This window comes from Sceloporus occidentalis, unplaced genomic scaffold (assembly GCF_023333645.1).
Source record: "Sceloporus occidentalis isolate IW3139 unplaced genomic scaffold, rSceOcc1.0.p SCAF_8, whole genome shotgun sequence".
Taxonomy (NCBI): domain Eukaryota; kingdom Metazoa; phylum Chordata; class Lepidosauria; order Squamata; family Phrynosomatidae; genus Sceloporus; species Sceloporus occidentalis.
In genome coordinates, this window is record NW_028316988.1 from 15,390,216 (window position 1) to 15,410,586 (window position 20,371).

The 20,371-nt window shown below is 45.8% G+C and overlaps 1 protein-coding gene across 1 annotated transcript in view; it reads left to right on the plus strand.

Annotated features, from left to right (window-relative positions):
• The first annotated feature begins 6,574 nt into the window (after nucleotides 1-6,574).
• Nucleotides 6,575-20,371, plus strand: part of WHRN (whirlin) — a 50,035-nt gene continuing 36,238 nt past the window's right edge. Inside the window, exon 1 of the mRNA XM_089534906.1 lies at nucleotides 6,575-8,074. Within this exon, the coding sequence (XP_089391032.1) occupies nucleotides 7,199-8,074 (876 nt within the window). The 5' untranslated portion in view covers nucleotides 6,575-7,198. The remainder of the gene's footprint in view (nucleotides 8,075-20,371) is intronic.

Sequence of the window (20,371 nt, forward strand, 5' to 3'; positions counted from 1 at the left end):
AGTACTGTTCAACTTCAACTGAGGGGGAAAAACCCACATGCCATCCATCAAATAATTAACCAAGAAAGCATGACAGTTGATGGCAGCAATTACAACTATTACAGGGATGTTAAATACGCCCATCCATCACATCAAGCTCCGAAGCTAGAGACAATAAAAACCGTGTACAATATCCATAGAGATCCATGTCAGACTAGAGGAAGAGATACCTGTCTGTTATTGTTGATGTGTGTAAACTCCAGGGTTTCACGGAAACTATCACAGCTTTGCACTAGCCGGGGCAACTGTCCTTGTATCTTGTAGTAGTGAATTCTACAGCTGTTCCCCAGTAGGACATCCCTTCCAATATTTAAACATGACTTAAAGTTAAGCCATCCAGGAGATCTAATTCGTTGATAGCAAAATGAGATGTAATTCCTTAGTCAATTTCGTGACAAATTTTTGTCATTCCTCAAACTGGCAAACTAAAATATCAAGGCGCACGAGTGAACGTGACCCCGATGCGTCAAAACTTATGAGGAACATTAAAAAACAGCCCTTGCCATTTTAATGAGCAACATTAAAGAGAGCGTTTGCCATTTTAATAATTAAAAGGATAAATTCTAAAATTGATGCTGGGAGGAGGAGGGGAAAAAATCAATTAATTGGGACAATGAATTAATGTTTAACAAAGTATTTTTAAGCATTCGGAATAGCCCCTAGGCATCCTGGGAGCAGAAAAGGCAGGACAAAATGGTTCCGCCTGCAGAGAATTGGGAAGCATGGTGACATCTATATAAGGAGCCATCTCACCTCTTTAGAGAAAGGGCAAAGTTTAGATCTGAGTCCCAGAAGTGCCATTAAATACTGTAGACAAGCCAGGAGAGGATTTCAGGGTTTGTATTAGATTTCCAAAACAATTAATCGCTGTTTTGGCTTGAATTAAGTAATGGGAAACAAGGGAGAGATGCAGAATAAATATGACGGAGGCTGGCTGCTGATCTGTTCCTACATTTGGGGAAACGGGGAGAAGATGAGGAACTGAATGCGTCTCTCCCAAATTAATTTACAGGTACTGAATCTTCAGAATTAGTCTCCTCTTATTCTTTTGGGTATGGCGGTTTCCACGAACCTGGGAACACAAGTTCATTTGCTAAAGCACTCTTTGGAAGCTCCTAACTTTTCAAGGCAAAGCCAAAACTATTTCTGGCTTGGGATAATACTGGGCCAGAACTCCCAATGAGGCCAAAAACAGCATTACTGTATTATATCTTAATTAAATGTCAAAGCTCACAAATGGCTGGTTTAGGGAGCGTTGGCTGCAAATTCCACCAAAGCAGAGAAGCATGGACTCTAATGGCGGAGGTGGCGGTGTGCGCCTTCAAGTCATTTCCAACTTATGGCAACCCCAAAGAGAATCTATCCTGGGGTTTTCTTGGCAAGATGGGTTCAGAGGTGGCTTGCCATTGCCTTCCTTTGAGGCTGAGAGAGTGTGACTGGCCCAAGGTCACCCAATGGGTTTCATGGATGAGCTGAGAATCGAACCCTGGTCTCCATAGTCCATCACTTAATTCTCCACGTCACCACACTGGCTCTCCATAGCTCCATTATATTGTGCCAAAAGGGACGCTTGTGTATACTCCACTGAGAAAAATGCATGTGTTTCTGATGCAGTGGGTTTCATGGCCAAGCTGAGAATCGAACCCTGTTCTCCGGAGTCATGGTCCAATACTCAAGCCATGGACCCATTGACTCTAACGCTGGCCAGGAATCTCATTTCCAACTCTCTGCTCCAGTCTGTAGACCTCATGGAGCAGGGACATGCTCCCATGTTGCAGCAATAAAGCAGTATGACACCGCGTCAACTTCCAGGCAGATTGCTCCTTCTGGGTCCAGTGCTGCATCCCGCACACAGAGACGCACACATCGCACCTCCCGCGACAGTTTGTCCTTGTCCCCGGGCCAACACATTGATTTAGTACGAAGCGATCCAGATGGCTCAGCCCATTGTTTGCTGATGTGATGCTTCTCTGCTTCCTGCTGGAATGGACCCCACATCCAATCTTTTCTCTCTTTCTTTCTTTTTCCTCCTGCGATGGAAGCACACCAACAGATGGCAGGCATAGCAACCAAGCCCTTTTTAATCCCGTCTCCTTCACTTTTTAATGGGCATTTCTAATCGTCACCGTTTCCCTATCCACATCACCCTTGTCTTAAGGATCACATCTCATAGGTAGTGTTACCGTCTGACAAGGACAACCTGTTGTTGACTTAATTCATGTATGTTTCATAGGCACCTTACAGACATAGGCCAAAGGCAATTTTATGTAATGTTTGAAATAATTTTGTGCACGAAATGACGTTTGTGGACACTGATCCATCAGAAAGCAAAGGCGGCACTATCTCGGCCACCCATGAAAAAAGCTTTGGTTTTTGGAGCATTTCAGATTTTTGACCTCAAAATATGAGGGCTTTGGATAGGACTAACCAAGCAAACTGAATCACCATCCATTTATTGCTTGACAAGATGCACATAATAACCTGGCTTGTGTCAACTGCAGATTCTCCCAGCCTAGTGTCTTCCAGATGTTTTGGACTACTGGTCCCATCATCCCCCATACACACGCCATGACCAAGGTGGCCAGAGTGAATGGGCATAGACACCTTCCAGGGATTTGGGACTATAACTCCCGTTACTTTCACCACTGGCCATGTGGGCTGGAGCTGGTGGGAGCTGGAGTCCAAAATATGTGGCAGAAGTTAACTTGGATGCTAACAATGACCCAGCGTCCCCCATTGAACACAAAGAAGAAAAATACCTTAGCCTTAGGGGATTCTTCTAACACCAGGTTGCAAACACTCAACTCCTGCCAACAGAGCTGAATGTGAATGGTGTGAATGGTCGGACTGGCACCAAACCCAGGAGGAACGAATGGCCAGCTCAAGGCCTGGAAATATTGATCTTAGGTTCCTAAAGGCTTCCAAGATCATATTGGATCTTGGAAGCCAAGCAGGGTCTAAAAAGTCCAAACCACAAATGCAGAGGGATGACTGCACAGGATGCTGAACCCTAGAAATAAACATATAGGTGGGTTTCAGCACCTTTGAGAGCTCTCTGAAAGCTATCCAAATCCTGAATTGGATTCATTGCCTCACAGACATGAGAACATCATAAAGGAACACAGGTCAAAAAGGCAATGTAGCACAGAGAAGAGATCTTTCAGCAATGCATTGTTGCATGGTCTGTGTTTGGGCAAGGAAACATAGAGAGAGAACTGTGAGAAGAAGTGACTACAAAGCGCCTGTGCGTTTTCATTTCTTAAATGTGGAGGGACCCGCTTGTGACAACAAGGTCCCGCTTGTGGCCACTGATCTCTCTTCATCCCTTTCTTTCTTTATAAATGTATCCTTGAAAGCCTATCTCCGGCATTTTTCGAAAATAAAAACACCCTCTAATAAGTAGTTCTGTGCGCTTTTGATTCATTGCGCTCCGGCTGCTGAGGAAAGGGTCAGGCTGATCTCATTAGAAAGAGTCTCTCCGGCTCACGCGGGTCGACGGCAAACACTTCCCTGGCAAGATGACACGCTTCTCATTTCGCCTGATGATAAATTGTTCCATTTAATTCCAATAATAATAATAATAATAATATCTTCTGCACCATCTACTCTGCCTTCAGTGTAGCAGAGGCAAAGGAGAGGAGAGTCTGATTGTCCCTGAATTGAAACATCAACAACCATGGCATTGATAATATATTTGATGGCGAGGCATGGCTAGTTGATGTTTCAGCCATGAGAACTAATGGTAGGATGCCCAAAGCTTTCTGGATGGTGTAGATGACAACTCCCATCATCCCTGATTCTGTAGTCAACCTTCTCTGGAAGACACTTAGTCGGAGAAGGAGGTTTAATCCATTTCCCCCAAGTTAGTTGTTGTGTGTCTTCATGTTTGACTTATGGCAACCCTAAGGCAAACCTATCACTGGGTTTTCTTGGCAAGGTTTGTTCAGGGGTTGTGTGCTGTGGCCTTTCTCTGAGGCTGAGAGAGTGTGACTTGCCCAAGGTTGTCAGGTGGGTTTCCATACCTGACTGAAAATTCACATAATGGTCTTTCAGAGCCCTAATGCACCAAGATGGTGACTCTATCCAAGGGTTTTCTTGGCAAGCTTTCTTCACAGGAGGCTTGCTTTCCTTTGAGGCTGAGAGAGCGTGACTTGCTTAATATCATTCAACAAGGTTCCTGTGGTCAAGTGGGGAATTTACTAGTTCTGTCCAAATTACTGCAAAACATTTACATTACAAAGTCTTCTTCGCTTCGCCTTCTCCTCTCCCCGCTCCATCTCTTTAGCTAAAGTGCTTTTTTGTTTTAAATCCTCCGTGGCGTAAAGGGATTAACTTTAATTTATCTGATGCATTCTGCAGCGGCAAAACCGTTCGCTTATATTCTGAGATGGGATGAAAGAACCGCAATGGCGGTTTTAAGACAGGGATGTATGGGCTCCGCCAGAGATTCCTAGATTTGAATGTGCGTTCCTGCATGGCAAGGACTGTATGATGCCAACATGGAAAGAATTTGGGGACCCATTTTGTGGATTTCTGCCACCAACGCCAGGCAGTGCCATCGGCAACGGAGACCCTTAACCTTTCCTCACCAACCAGGGTCACAATTAAAACCAAGGCCTGCCATTTGGGGGGGATTTGTAGTGCGCTTGGCCTCTCCGGCTCTCCTAGGCACAACTCCTTCCCCTGGTGGCAATTGGCAGACGTTCTCTGAAGCACTCTGGAGACGGAAAAGTGCTCGGTAAATACGAAGAACGCTTTCTGCGATAATTGCACAAGCCCTGGAACAAGGCGCCTAAAAGCGCACTTGAAGAAGATTAGCTGTCTTTGCATACAATTAATCCTCTGCCGTAACGACAGCAGGTTGGCACACGCTTGGCGCATATAAGTGGGCGAGGAGGGAGCCATTTTGCGCCATCCAGGGCCTGGGTTTGATCCGGAGTCTCCAGAGTTGTCACACTCTCTCAGCCTCAGGGGAAGGCCATGGCAAACCTCCTCTGGACAAATCTTGCCAAGAAAGCCCCGGGATAAGATTGCCTTAGGGTTGCCGTAAGTCAGAAAATGACTTGAAGGCACACAACAGCAACAAGAATTACAAACTCTCCATTTACTTTTCTCCAGTCTCTCCAGCCACTTGTTGCAAAATGCCCCAAACAACAAGAAGGCACGTTGTTGTCGTGATTGTGCGCCTTCACACAGCATAGAGAACTGCGTTTCTAAAGGCCTTTGGTGGTGGTGGGGATGTTGGGTTGGGTGCCTTCGAGTTGTTTCCGACTTGTGGCGACCCTAAGGAAAACCTGTCCTGGGGTTTTCCTGGCCTGATTTGCTCAGGGGAGGTTTGCCATGGCCTTCCCCTGAGGCTGAGAGAGTGTGCCTTTGCCCAAGGTCAGCCAGTGGGTTTCATGGATCAGCTGGGACTTGAACCCTGGTCTCCGGAATTGGACTCCTCCAACACTCAATTGACTGCCTCCTTTGCAAGAAAAGGAGAGAAAGGGAAGGAAAGGATGAGGGAGGGAGGGAAGGAAGGAAGGAAGGAAGGAAGGAAGGAAGGAAGGAAGGAAAGAGAGGGGAGGAAAGGAGGAAGGAAGAAAGGAAATGAGAAAGGGAAGGAAGGAAGGAAGGAAGGAAGGAAGGAAGGAAGGAAAGCTGAGCAGAGCCCAATAGAGGGAAGCAAGCAACAGCAGCAACCCTGGGGCCAAGCCAAGCCCAAGAGAGGGAGGCAGGGCTCGGTGGGGCGCAGGTGGGGCCCCTTGGGAAAGGGAGCTTCCCCGGCTGGAGCTCTGCCTGGCCCTCCCTCCTCCTCCTCCTCCTCCTGGAGGGGCGGAGAGAGAGAGAGAGAGAGAAGGAGAGAAAGAAAGAAGGGAAGGCAGAAAGGCAGCAGCAGGCGAACAGAGGAAAGCGGAGCCCTTCCTCCGGCTCTGGTTCTTTGGCTAAGCTCTGGCCCCGTCCGCACCTGCCTCTCTGCCCCGGGATCGGAGTGTTACCGGTCGGTCTCTTGGCAACCGAGGGAGGCGCGTCATTTCCTGAGCCCAGGCAGCTCCAAAGCAGAGAAGAAGAGAAGAGAAGAGAAGAAGAAGCAGAGCCGCTCAACAGTTGCAGCAACTCTTTTGCAAGAGCAGCAGCCAAGGAAGGAAGGAAGGAAGCCTCCGCAAGGGAGACACAGAGAGAGAGAGATTAAGTTATCTATAGAATTGCACATATATCTATATTAAATTTATTGCAGATATAAAATTTATTGCATATATATATATATATATATATATATATTGCATATATATATTAAATTAATTGCAGATATATATATATATATATATTTAATTAATTGCAAATATATATATATTAAATGTAGATAGATAGATATTAAATTGCACATATATATATATATTAAATTGCAGCTATATATATTAAATTAATTGCAGATACATTAATTAAATTAATTGCATATATATATATATATATATTAAATTAATTGCCTATATATAGATATAGATATTAAATTAATTGCACACACACACACACATATATGCATTAAATTAATTGCATGCACACAAAAAGGCAGAGAGGCTATTTTCCTCCTCTGTTATTTTTGGTTTGATTTTGGCCCAGACGAAGAAGGGTCTTCTTTTGGCAAAGGTCTCCTGCAAAGCCAGTTCCAGAGATGATGTTTGGACGTTGGACTAAATAGATCTCCTGCAAGGAGGGATCGACTCTTGAGCCGGAGCTGCTGCCTCTGAGACCATCCTCCCTTTTCTCTTTTCTGGAAAAAGACATTATTCCTTTTGATTTCCATCCCAGGAAGGCAGGTGGAGAAAAAGAGATAGCAAGAGCAAGAGGGGGACTTTGCCTTGGCATCCCAGTCTCTTCTTTAAAGTCTTAGAAGAAGGAGAAGAAGGGAAAGACTGAGAAAGGCTCTTATGTCCTTCTTCCCTCTCTTCTTTTGGGTCTTCTCTCTCTGTCTCTATCTCCTGCTCTCCCTCTCGACCTCTTGGCTTAGCTGCCTTTCAGGATGAGGTTAGGTGATCCCCCCAGTTGAGAAGAACATGGTAGCCCCCCATCATCTCTGAACCCCTCTTCCTCCATGTCCTGACTATCCCTTTTCCCACTCCGGTGGCTCTTTTTGAGGAGGAAGAAGAGGAGGAAGACAAGGTGGAGGCAGGGGGCGATGAGCGAGGATCTGGACCGCCTCTCGGTGGATTCCTGCGCCTCCTCGGCGCCCTCAGCATCGTCCTCGCCATCCAACGCCATTCCTCCCGTGGGACTCAGTGGTGGACCCTCTGGTCCTTCTGGCCCCGGGGCCTCAGGACCCGGGATCCGCTTGCTTTCAGCCAACGTCCGGAAACTTCACGGGGCCCTCAACCTCTTGCTGACCGAAACGGAGCGGGAGCAGTTCATCCACTGCTTGAACATCTACCATTGCCGGAGGAACGTCTACGACTTGGTCCAGACCCTCAAGGTCCTGCTGGACGGGCCGGAGAAGCGACAGCTCCTGCCCATGCTCCGCCTGGTCATCCCCCGCTCGGACCAGCTCCTCTTTGACCAATACACCTCGGAAGGGCTCTACTTGAAGGCCGACTTCTTGCCCGGACCTAGCGCGGGCCTCGAAGCGGGTCTGCCCAGATCTCCGTTGGCCGCTGGTGCGATCCCGACCCCAATCCCTCGATCGCCCTCGGTGACACTTCCGTCTGCCACTACTGCCGCCACAACCACTCGCCTCTGGTCCTCTTCTCCCCTACCGACCTCCGGGAGACCCCTTCCAGTGGATTTGAGCACCACCATTGATGGGACAGCTTCGTCGTTGGCCTCCTGGGGAGTGGAGACCCTCCGTGGAGAAGTCCGTCACGTCACCCTCAAGCGCCACAAGGCACAGGAAGGGTTGGGCTTCAGCATTCGGGGCGGCTCAGAGCACGGGGTGGGCATCTATGTGTCTCTGGTGGAACCGGGCTCCTTGGCGGAGAAGGAAGGGCTCCGGGTGGGCGACCAGATCCTGAAAGTCAACGACAAGCCCTTGGACAAGGTGACCCACGCGGAAGCCGTCAAGGTAAGGTTGGTTGGTGACTTCAACCCAAACTGCTTTGGGTAAGGGGGCTACAACACCCATCATCCCTGCCCATTGGCAGTGGTTGGCTTCCATTTTGCTTTTCAGAGAAAGCTTGCGACTGTTAGCCTAGACTTTTAAGGAAATCATAATAGGTTCAGCACCTTGGAGAATTGGGACAATCAACCAAAGCAGACTTGGTCCTCAACTGGCACAGAGGCTGCCAACCTTCATTGCTATTGCTTATGCCAGATGGGAAATTGAGGTTCAGCAGCCCCTCTTTTCCCAGCCCTGTCCTAGTAGAGATAATACTTTGTTGGTGTGTCTGTCTGGAGCAGAGAGGCTTGTAGTGTAGTGGTTAGAGCCTAAGGATTGGGAGAAGGGATCCTGGTGTTGAATTGTGATGAAGTGCTTGAAAGCTTTTCCTTTCTAAAAAATCTGGATTCATCTAAGTTAACCTAGTAACAAAGAAGTGAGCAAGAGTCTATTTGATTTCCTTACTTTGCAATTGTTGTTCTTGTTGTGTGCCATCAAGTCATTTTCGACTAATGTCGACCCTGAGACGAACCTCTCAAAGGGTTTTCTTGGCAAGGTTTGTCCGGAGAGGTTTTGCCATTGCCTTTCTTTGAAGCTGAGAGAGTGTTGCTTGCCCAAGGTCTCCCAGTGGGTTTTCATGGCCAAGCAAGGATTAAAACTCTGGTCCCTAGAGTCGTAGTTCAGCACTCAAACCACTTCACCACACTTAGTCGCATTTATATTCTACTTTGACTCCTGTGCACTCAACATGGCATTGTCCTCTTCATACTTTCCTTACAACAACCCCCAGAGGTAGGCCAGGGTGAGAGGAAGAGATTGAGTGGCTCATTGAGTTTCATGGCTCAGTGGAGACTTAAACTTGGCTGTCCTCAATCTGACCTTCTAACCAGTGATGGCTGCTACCTCCACTGTCCCCATGTCAAGGGAGATTTGAACCCATACCTGTTCCTCATTCCTCCAAATTTCATGAAGCAGTGCATTGGGTAACCTTGGACAAGTCATGCTCTCAGCCTCAAGAGAAACCTCCTTTGAGGTTTCAATAAAACCCAACGATTGGTTGGCCTTAGGGTCGCCATAAGTCGGAAACAACTTGAAGGCACACAACATACACTGAACCCATTTTGAGACTTCAGCACCTTGGATAGGTCTTTCAAAGTGGATCCACCAACCATCTGACCACCAACCAAGGCTAGCTCTAACCACTACACCACCCTGGTTGTTGCATTTGTCCTACTGATTTGCAAAGTGGTTCCAGGAGTGCATGTCCTTTTATTATTTTGATCAAACGTTTCCGATGGCCACCGAGCAAAACGCTCTCGACCGGAGCTATGCCGTCTCTGTGCTCCTTATGATACTTTCACGCTAGTAAGAAAAGAGACCGTAGATGCAGAGAAAATGTGTCCTGGACTGTGAAATTCCCTGAACAAGGTAGTGCCGTTGCAGAAACCCAAACCGCTCTTGGAAACTTAATCTCCTTACTGCCCAGCATGGTTGCAATGGAGCGAGAAGTCCGCAAAGGATCCTGCCAAGATAGGTCAGCCTGGACTAGCGTGCGGATAAATAAAAAGATGCCACTGGATTGAAACAAATAAAAACACGGCACTGGGTTGGGCTTTTATTAGAAAGGTCTTCCCAATCCAAATGTTCTGGGTGACTCACCGATAAGACGAATGGAGGGAGAGGAAACCGAAGGTTTTTCAATTAGTGATAAAAATGGAGATTGGCTAAAAATATCCCCCTTTTAGTCTGGCTAAAAATACGCCGGTTACTCAAAACCCCTGACTCCTGGCTTGAATTAGAACCTGGTCGGTTTCATTCATGGATTTCTGAAACTGATCAAGCTATAAGAGAAGTATTTTCCATAAGAATTGAGCACACTATTTGGGGTTAGATAGAAAATGCCGACACCGCTCCTAGTGCATATATAAAAACATTTATGGTACCAACAGTTAGTGCTTAGTAGGGGGTCTTTTTTACCAAGTCTTTTGCAAATTCCTTTTTGGTTGCAAAATGTAGTGTTATTGGGAGGATGTTTCGGTTTGGGAACCAGTGGTGTGGCACTAGGAATTTGCACCACAGGAGCAAGCAAAAACATGGAGATCCATGATCTATTTGGTAGATCTCTGGGGGCTTTTTAGCAGACGAGCAAAACATGGATTAGAAAATTAGCCAGCCTGTTGTGATGTGGGATTAGGACTCTAGGAAACCAGGGTTCGAATTCCTACTCAGCCGTGGAAACCCATTGGATGACCTTGGGCAAGTCATGCACTCTCTCTCAGCCTTAGAGGGAGACCGTGACAAACCTCTTCTAGTAACCCTTGCCAAGAAAACCCAAGGATAAGGTTGCCTTAAGGTGACACTGACTCAAAGATACATAGCAACAATTGGCTCTGGGAGTCAGTAAACTGCTAGGAGAGCTATTGGAAGGACCTGAGTGCTGAAATGTCTCCCTTTCGTTCCATCCCCATAAAGGTTATGTGCAAAATATTGAAGTTGCCATATATCTACTCTTGTCCATACATGGTGTCATTTTCAGCTACAGGAGTGTGAAGCTCAAATACCAGAAATTTGGGGTGAAAACATTATTTTCCCAAGTCACATTCTCTCAGCCTCAAAGGAAAGCGGTAGCAAATCTCTAAACGAACCTGGCAAAGAAACCCCTAGGGCGGTGCTCTCATCTGCAGTGCAGAAATAATGCAATTTGATACTGCTTTAACTGCTCTGGCTCAAGGCCATGGATTTCTGGGATGTGTAGTTTGGTGCCTTCTCTGTCAGAGAGCTCTGGGACCACCGCAAACTACAGATCCCAGGATTCCATAGCATTGAGCCAGGGCAGTTAAAGTGGTATCAAAGTGGATTATTTCTGCAGTGCAGATTAGATCGGTGCCACTATCAGGGTCTACCTATAGGCACATAACCATTGTTTTTGGTCTTTTGCATAGACAGGAAAGGATAACCAGAGAAAAAGAAAGACGAAAGCAGGGAGGAGGAAGCCACAGACCTCCAGATGATGTTGGACTATGACTTCCATCATCCCTTGCCACTGGCCATGCTGCTTGAGGCTGATAGGAGTTGCGATCCAACAATGTCAGGCTAGCCAAATGTATTTTTCCACCTCTTCTTTCAGGGACAAAATTGTATATAGCATTACTTGTATTGTTGTATTGTTTCTCTCTGTGCATTTCATGTCACATAAATAACCGGATATATGTTCCAAACCCACAAAACAGTGATACCTTTCTTGGTATCAAATCACCAAATAGTCTTTCTGGATCTAAGTTCTTCATTCATGGGATGAGGTTCCTTAGCTAGGATGAATGGGCGCTTGAGTGACAGACAGGGAGAAGAAAAGTCCTGCAGGGTTGGTTTTTCTATTTAAAGGCTGCAGCTGATGGCTTTCCATCTCTTCCTTGATCCGGTGGAATTGCCATTCTTACAACAGCCCTGAAGAGTAAACTGGTGTGTTATTCTCTCTGCATTGCAAACGACAGCTGTGATCTTTTCCTTGCACAAATAGCAGAATGCAAGACAGTAATCTAGGGATTTGCTAGTAATAACAGTGCTTCTGTCTGCTCCCTCCTTGTCATCTAACTGAACAGGGATATCAAAAAGGCATGCAATGAGAATAATTTGAGTCATTTGGCTGGGAAAGCCTACCCCCTTTTATCTGACCCCAGGATTTTCCCCACGCGCGTCCTACAGATCCTAGAAATCCTAGCAAATTGCCTGGTTGCTAATCTCATAATAGTAAGTATTTATAGGCAGCAAAGCAATGCTTTTCCCCCTTTGCTTTTAGCAGCGAGGCTCCCACTGCACCAGACCAATATTTCTCTTTTTCATCTCCAAAACAAGGGGCGTTTTTAAGTATCCAAAAACCATCCTGGGATCTGTCGTTCGTCGTGGCATCATAGACGGCTAAACATCTCACAAAACTACAAATCCCAGAACTCCATAATCTTGGAGTGAAAGTAGTGTCAAACTGCATTAATTCTCTGGTGTGGATGCAACCGAGGAGATGCAGCCCTCTGTATGATCCCTGCTGCGGATGTGTGTTTTCACTGTCTTCAAATATTGGAAGGGATGCCGTGCAGAAAATGAACTGTGTTTGTTCTCTGTTGCTTCAAAGCCGCAGATTCAAATCACAAGAGATTTTGAATTAGCATTAGCGCAAGGCTTCCTGGTGGTAAGAGCTGTCTTGATAGTGGACTGGACTGGCTTGAATGAATGAGAATGAGACTCTTTTGTCAGACACTTTTATGCACGAGACGCATGGCCAGAGAAGCTGTGGATTTCTTGCATCTCTCAGGGGTTCGGCAAGATGATCCCTGGGCTCCTTTTCAACCCTATGATTCTGTGCATCCTTTAGAAAGTGGCACCTAGGTTGTCCATCTCTGAGGTCCAAGTCTGTGGGTCTGCTGGCTGGACTGATGGGAGTTGCAGTCCTACACAGAGCACCTTCCTCAGGACTTTTCCAGCTCTTACTCGCCTTTGGAGAATCACTGTGGCTTCCAGCTCCCATTTCCCAACTCAGTGTCATTGATGCAGCCAGAACTTTATAACCTCTTCAGCACTCCTTTCATCCTTCTCTTTTCAACCTATAATTTGTGCCATTGCTTCTTAGCTACAGGATGCAAGAAGAAGAAGAAAAATATCTGTCGGCTGCATCATTGTTTAGCTTCTCAAGGCAAAGAGATATAAGTGCGGGTTGCTGACGTGAGCCACAAGTATAGGCTGCGACATTGCATTATTTAGGCCCAAGCCTAAACACATTTACCTGGGAGAGAGTCCCACAGATTTGAAGTAACTAGATAGTTACAGATACCAGACTGTTGTTTGTTGTCGTTGTGTGCCTTCAAGTCAGTTCCAACTTATGGTAACCCTAAGGCATGGGTTTTTTCTTGGCAAGGTTGCTTCAGAGGAGGTCTGCCACTTATAAATGGGCTGACTTATGGAACTGAATGAAGAGTAGTTGTTGTTTTTCTTGTTCTTGTTGGGTGCCTTCAAGTTGTTTCTGACTTATGGCGACCCTAAGACCATGGGGTTTTCTTGGCAAGGTTTCTTCAGAGGAGGTTTGCCATTGCCTTACCCTGAGGCTGAGAGAGTGTGACTTAACCAAGATCACCCAGCGGGTTTCATGGCCAAGAAGGGAATTTAACCCTGGTCTTCAGAGTCCTAATCCAACACTCAAACCACTACGCTGTATTGCACTCCTTTTATGCTGCAACTATAATTTCCCAGATACTATATAGTTTGGTTGCTTTGGCCTCAATAGTCAGTTGAGGAGGAGGAATACAATATGGTTCCAGTGCCGGCTTCTGCTGTTTCCTCATGTATTAGCCATACAACGACTGGTATTTGCAACCAGAAGGCTTCACTGTATCTTAGGCAGTGCACTCTCATCCATGTGCAAATAATTTGAATTGTCTATTCAAGTGGCTGCTTCTGACTATTCAAGTGCTTGGCATTTTTATCTGATCAACTGGTGGCCTCTGATTTTATGCCAAAGCCATCAAAGGTGTACCTGGGAGGTCTAGTTCCAAGTGGGTTTTGCAGCAAAATGTGACATAAGAGGGGACCGAAGTGTCCTGTCTTGGTAGCACAAGGCTGAAGCATGTTGTGACAATCCCTCTATTAATGATCAAATTCCCTTCAAGCAGCGTCTTCATAATTATCCAGCTATTTTGCTTTTTGAAGAGAAAGAGAAAGAGGGGAAGATTACCAATTATGCAGCACTGAAATGGCCTCAGTCTGTATTGCATTCTCCAGGAGCCTTGCTGATCTGTGATTAAAAGAAGGACAGTCGCAGGCGAGCAAAGTTACCCTGCAAGGCGTTTGCCTTTAAAAATGCATATATATGTTTACAAGATGACACATAAAAGCAGACGCAGGGGACTAGGTACAGCAAAGGGAAGAAAGGACGCTAAATATTTAAATGTAGAGCCCTCGGCAATGATGGGAAGCTCACTGAGTTTGGTGGCATCTTCCGACCCACTCAGGTTCTGTAGCCTTCCTAGGAAGACTAAACCGCATGCTATTTTAATGTAGAGATGGGAATTATGTGGCCCGCGTGTGGCTTGTGGACCTTCAGCATGGCTCTGTGATGTTATTGAATTCACAATGTTGCTGTTTTATATAAGAGACACCATTTCACTACACCGTTGTATTTAAGGGGACTTGAGCATCCACAGATGTTGGTATCCATGCGGGGTCCTGGAACCAAACGCCAACAGATACCAAGGGCTCTCTGTATTTAAAAACATTACAGATGTTTAGGGTCAAAGAGACTTGGGTCTTTCTCAGTTTCATCCTTCTATGCCTCTTTGGCAGCCTCGTTTCATGGTCCCTAAGATCCCTGGCTAGTTATGCCTACCTTCCCTTAAGGTAGGATCACTTCTTCCTTGCATGGGCTGAGAAATGCATACGCATTTTCCACAATGGATTTTGTAGTAGTAGTTTGGGAAGTGGGCATCCTTCTACCTAGCTTGCTTGGCACATGGAAGACTCCACAAGGCTGATGTGTTTACGAAGTAGTTTGGAAAGTGGACATTGGAAGAACCCTGCTACCTATGCAAGCTTGCTTGGTGCATGGAAGACTCCACAAGGATGATGAGTTTACATCAGTGTCACAGAGTGGTAGTTTCTGGTGTGAGCTGACCAGCTTGCACAACAAACCCAAGCTGGCTCCTTCTTGACTCGCTGCTTGTTCCTCCTTCCTTCTTAACTCATCCTCTTGACCAACCATTAAGAGTTCTTTCTTGAAGCCATCATCTCTCCTAACTGTTGTTGCTGTTTTTTGAGTATTAGTGGCTCGACTGGCCTGGTCTGACCAGCCAAGAAGGTCTTCTGCCCTATCACCACTTTTCTGCTGCCAAGGATGGAGAACTGCAGTTCCAAAGGCCTTTGGTGATGGTAGAGATGTTGGGTTGGGTGCCTTCAAGTCGTTTTTGACTTTGGACAACCCTAAGGCCAACCTATCATGGGAGTTTTCTTGGCAGGATTTGTTCAGAGGAGGTTTGCCATGGCCTTCCCCTGAGGATGAGAGAGTGTGACTTGCCCAATGGGTTTCATGGCCAAACTGGGAATCAAAGCCTAGTCTTCTGAGTCGTAGTTCAACTACTACACCACACTGGTGGAGATGATCTTCTATTTAATGGTGATTTTGCTGTCCATCTCAAAACATCTCTCTGGGGGGGGGGGGGATTACAAGGGACCCCAAATCTTCCATGGCTGGGGTAGGGACAAAAATGGTTGCCCACAATGAGATGCCTTAACCCTCCTGTTCCAGTTTCAAGTCCTTTCTCGACATGATTCTTCAACATACAGGAGTTTGGTCTCCAAAAAACAGAGCAGCACATTGCAGTGTTTTCAGTTTAATTGCAGTTCAATGAACTCCTTCGGTTAATTGTGCTTCATAGAAAGGAGTCCTAAATCTGCTTCTCATCAGTTTTACTGGGTCACCCCAAATTTCAGTTATTATTCTGTATGCGTGTCGGAGAGAGGAATGGTTTTCTCTTTGCAAAGAACTCAGCAGTATTTGTTCAAAGTTATGAAGGGGGGGGGGAGAAACCATTTGTCATGATCTGAATAAAGATGGGATTTAATGAAAATAACCACTTTGGTTAATAACCAACATTTACTAGTGAGTGTCGATTATATCCCAAAGTAGTCAACGTCGGTTGTTTTCGGTTAAGGCCTTCTTGTCACCAAAGTTGTTGCCGGTTTGGTAAATGCTCGGCAAATAATGGCAGATGTACCGAGGTCAATCGGTGTGTATGTGTGTTTGTGTTTGTGTTTCGTAGATGGAAGGGGAAAGAACTGCATTGACAGGAGAAAGGGAAGGACACAGGGACTGGTTTGCAGGGTAGTCTGCCGTAATTTATTTAACATCTTTGCACCTCGGTTTATTTGATCCGATCAAAGTGATAATTATATTTGGGCTCTCGCTCGCTCTCCATGTGTGGCGTTACGCATCTCTAATTAGCATTTATGGAAAATACTTGGAGAAAGAGATGGGAACATTCCTGCGCATATGTTCCCAATCAGTGTTCGTGCTTTATAATCAGGTCTGCTTTACATTTGATGTAACGTTGCCATCCAAATGTCCCCTGAACTGTCAAGATGTCTCCGCCTTCTGTCTGCGGGAATTTTCCTGGCAAACAATGAGGATGAAAGCATGACCAAGAATGCAGGAAGACTCTGGAGCTTGGGAGGGCCTTGATGCTTGGGCAATACTCACCTGAAGCAGGAAACCCTCCTATACACCTTTCTGTCCAGGAGGAACCAATGGCTAACATGGGATGGGTAGGGTTGGCCCAGGCTTGGGGGCTTTTTCATGGAGAACTTGCCACCTATAGTTCAGTATCTTAACACATGCAGGAGCAGAACGTAGATTTCAGCAGTTATTGAGAGGTCCTCTGTCACCCAAAACATCTGTACTTGTAGTCCAAAACATTGGGAAGGTATTTGTTTACACACCTCTTGGGTTAGATGAGAAGTGACAACTCTCTAGCTGTTGTTGGGCTTCCCAACCCATCATCCCTATCCAGTACAGCCAATGGTGAGAGAACATGGGAACTATAGTCCAAACATTTCTTGATGGAAGCCCATGGTTGACTATCCTTTGGTGTCTTCTCACAAGGCTCAGTAGGAAAAGGCCTTCCTAGGATCTTCATACTTTAGAATAAGGGTGACCTTGAGATGTTTAGGGTGACATTCAATCACTTTATATCTACCCTACCTTCTCCTCAATGCCTATCATCCTTGGCCATTGACCAGGCTAAGGGTTTTGCAGTCCAGCGACTTCTGAATGGGTTGCATGTAGATCAGCCTCATATTCATTCTATTAGTGCTCCTTTTATCTTTCTTTTCAAGCTGCAGAACGGCTCGATTTTATTTTTGACTCTGTTTCAAATTGAGTTTCATGGTTATCTCCATGGAGTCCATATCTGATTGTGGCGATGTGACGCTAATTCTGGCTTTACTGTGAAGTTCTTTTAATGTTTACTTTCTTTTCATAAAACGAGGCTTCGATAAAAATGGCACTCCTTCCCAAGATAGCTGCAGGAATCAACCAGCTTGGACTTAGCATTTGTAGTCAAGAGGTATCCTGCAGTCCTAACCTTGTGCTTAAAAGAAAATCCCAATTATGTTCAAGAAAACCCTGCATTTATTAGTACTAGTTATGCAATTTGAAGAGGACTCCATCAATGGGCATCATTTGCTTAAATTAGTCTGCTTCTTTCTTTGGGGAGAGGCATTGCTCTGGAGCATATGTCTAATCAACGCAAAATCTTGTCAGTTTCCCTGTCCCCACAGTCTCCAGACTGTGAAATTCTGAAATTTGAAGAGACGGTGTCCATATGCTTCTCGGGGAAAGCTTGAAGGAAGAAATGTGCTGAGTCTCAGGAGAACGTACCATAAAATTGTGCCCGAAGCTGGATCATAGAGATGGACAATTCTGACATCTCCATGAGCTCATTTGCTGGATTCGGTACAGTCCAAGAGTTGCGTGGACTGTAGCAAGGGAACGAAAACTGGTTTTATAAACAAGGTCAGTTGTCACTCCTGGTTTGGAAAAATGGGAAAGCGATGATCTATTTATTTTCTGTAATCTTCTGTGTCCCATCTGCTCCACGTTTGGTCAGTTGAGATAAATATACTGTATTGGGACATAGGAGAGGGCCTTTCCAGCTGTGGTACCCCAACTGTGGAAAGCTCTCCCCTGAAGGCCCTATTGGGGCCAACATCATTGGGATGCATCAGTAGGGTTGACCCAAGTCACCGGGTACACGGGCCCAGTCCCTTATTTCTTTAGCTGATTTTAATGCTAGCTGCCAAAGGTTGGCATATCTGGATGTGCCACATGCATAGACAAGGCTTTGGGTTGGACCAAAATCAGTTCCATCTGGAAGAAAGAAGAGAATCGCCCAGATATGAAGGGTTCATGATTTGACTCTATTATGGTTCTGTTATGACTTGACTCTATTAAGGAGGTCATGGGTATGAATTTTTAGGACAGAGGCATGGGGGACAGAAGGTCTTGGAGAAGTCTCCTCCATAGGGTTGCCATGAGTTGAGAGTGACTTGAAGGTGGATAACAACAATGGTTTGCGTTGACCCAAGACTTGTTTTGGGATAGACAGTGTGATCTGCCCTAGGTTACCCAGTGGGTTTCCATGGCTTAGAGGAGATTTGAACCCTAGTCTTTCAGAGTGCTATTCCAGCACTCAAAACTACTACACTATGCTACACCTAGGGTTTCCATAATGCATGGCATATTACGATACGTATCTATTTATGTTACACTGTGATAGGTTTGCCTTAGGGTTGCCATAAGTCAGAAATGACTTCAAGGCATGCAACAACAAATGCCTCAGAGACCACAAAACAGCGCCGGGGGCCACTTTTGCACTTCCCTTTATTAGATTTTGCAGAAATCATTTTGTCCCTTCTCCAAAATAGCCAGTTGGGTCTTAAAACAGAAATGCTCCCGCATTTCTCATAGCTTTGTTTAAATCGAGTGTTTGCATGAGGGAAAAGAGGACTGCAATGCAAGGCCATATATTAGCCTCAAAAGAAAATGCTGTTGACCTTGTCTCTTCCCAAGAAGTTTGCTTTCAGTTATGTCTGTCTGAGGAAGCCTTCTGATCCGAAACCGCTGCCCGCTTCCCATGACAACAGTCAGGAGTTATAGTTGACATCTCACAAATCTCCAAAGAATCACGCTGTTTATCCTTCCTCATTTCAGTCGTGCTGGAAATGTCAAAGGGAGGTAAGGAACTGAATATGGTCACCTCTAAAATAACCCAGATACTTCTGCATCAAAGCTTCCCGCAGCGCCGTAAAGACTATCACATTTATGGCAACTTTTGTTGCCCGGCGCTTGCTTGGAGAGATGAAGAAAGTTTATCCACTAAGCTGGCAAATCTATATTTTCAGAGGGGGACAGAAAAGAAGAAAGGAGTCAAATGGAAGAGTCAAAGGGCACAAAATGCAAGACGAGAAAGTCGATTAATCTTGTCTTAGTGGAGAGCATAGTGTGTGTCTCAAGTGAAATTGGAGTACTCCGTTCCATAAAGCAGCATACCTTCCAACCTTTTGAAGCTGGAAATTGGGACTTGTGTGGCCAAGCAGCATCAGAGTATGGCTGTGATGGCAAAAGCTATAAGCTAGGAGAGGCTGCAGCAGTTTGCTTTTGCATGAGCCTCCTGGGAAGTACATGACTCACACCCTTTTCTCCTCTTCTCCTGTTGAGTTGGAGACAAACTACTCTTACAGAGACCACAAAGAAGAAGGGCAGGTTGCATTCCTGAAACTGTGGTTCTTCCAGCGGTCATCTGTGAACTCAAAGAAATGGATTATCCTGCGCTTCTGCAGTCCTTCTTTTGGACAGGCTCAGGATGGCACCATTGGTCACAGAGACCATGAAGAAGAACTGCCCTATGCCCACCTCTGCCGTTGTGGCGAAAGCAGTTCATAATCACAATTGAGCCCAAGGGAGATGGCACCAAATGCGATCATGATTTCTTCTGCAGGAGCTTTGCTCTGCGTCTTTCCTATTCATTGTCAGCAGCGGGAGCACAAAGACGTTGAGGTCAATGACGGAGCATCCCTCGGTGGTTTCTGGATTTTGCTTTCTGAATGTCAATGTAGGTCCCTCCGTTCTCTAGCGTGTTAGGAACTGACAAGCAATCACCAACGTTGGACGAACCCAAGGGAGCTGTTGCTGACAGGTCGGAAAGTTAGCGGGTGAAGCGAGTCGCTTGCGATGGCGCAGCTGATGTTAGACGGCCACACAGCAGTGTTTCTTGGATGGAGTTGAAAGGAGGCTCTGTTGAAAAGGATTGTCCCAGGGTTTCTGCCGCTGGCTGTGTTTGCAAAAATTCCTTTAATTAATTGATTCTCTCCTGAAGTTTCTGCACTGCAAGGAAAGGGAAACAACTCCAGTGTGCGATGACCACTGGTCACAAGCCAAACAAATGCTATGACAATGACCACTCTTCATGATGGTGTCCATACCTACTGAGATGAAATACTTTTGTCAGTTATGGTTGGTACATCACCTACAGTTTGAAAATTTTTAAAAATACCCTGAAAGTAGAAATAAAGAAATAAAACTTGGAGATTGTTGTAATACAAGGATCACTAAAATTTCACATAAGATGACAAGAGAGTTTCTACCTACTCCTGCCTCAGCCATCAATGCAAGGGCCGTCTCTTGTCCCACCGCTATGGCATCAAATATTGGTGGCCTCTAGATGTCTT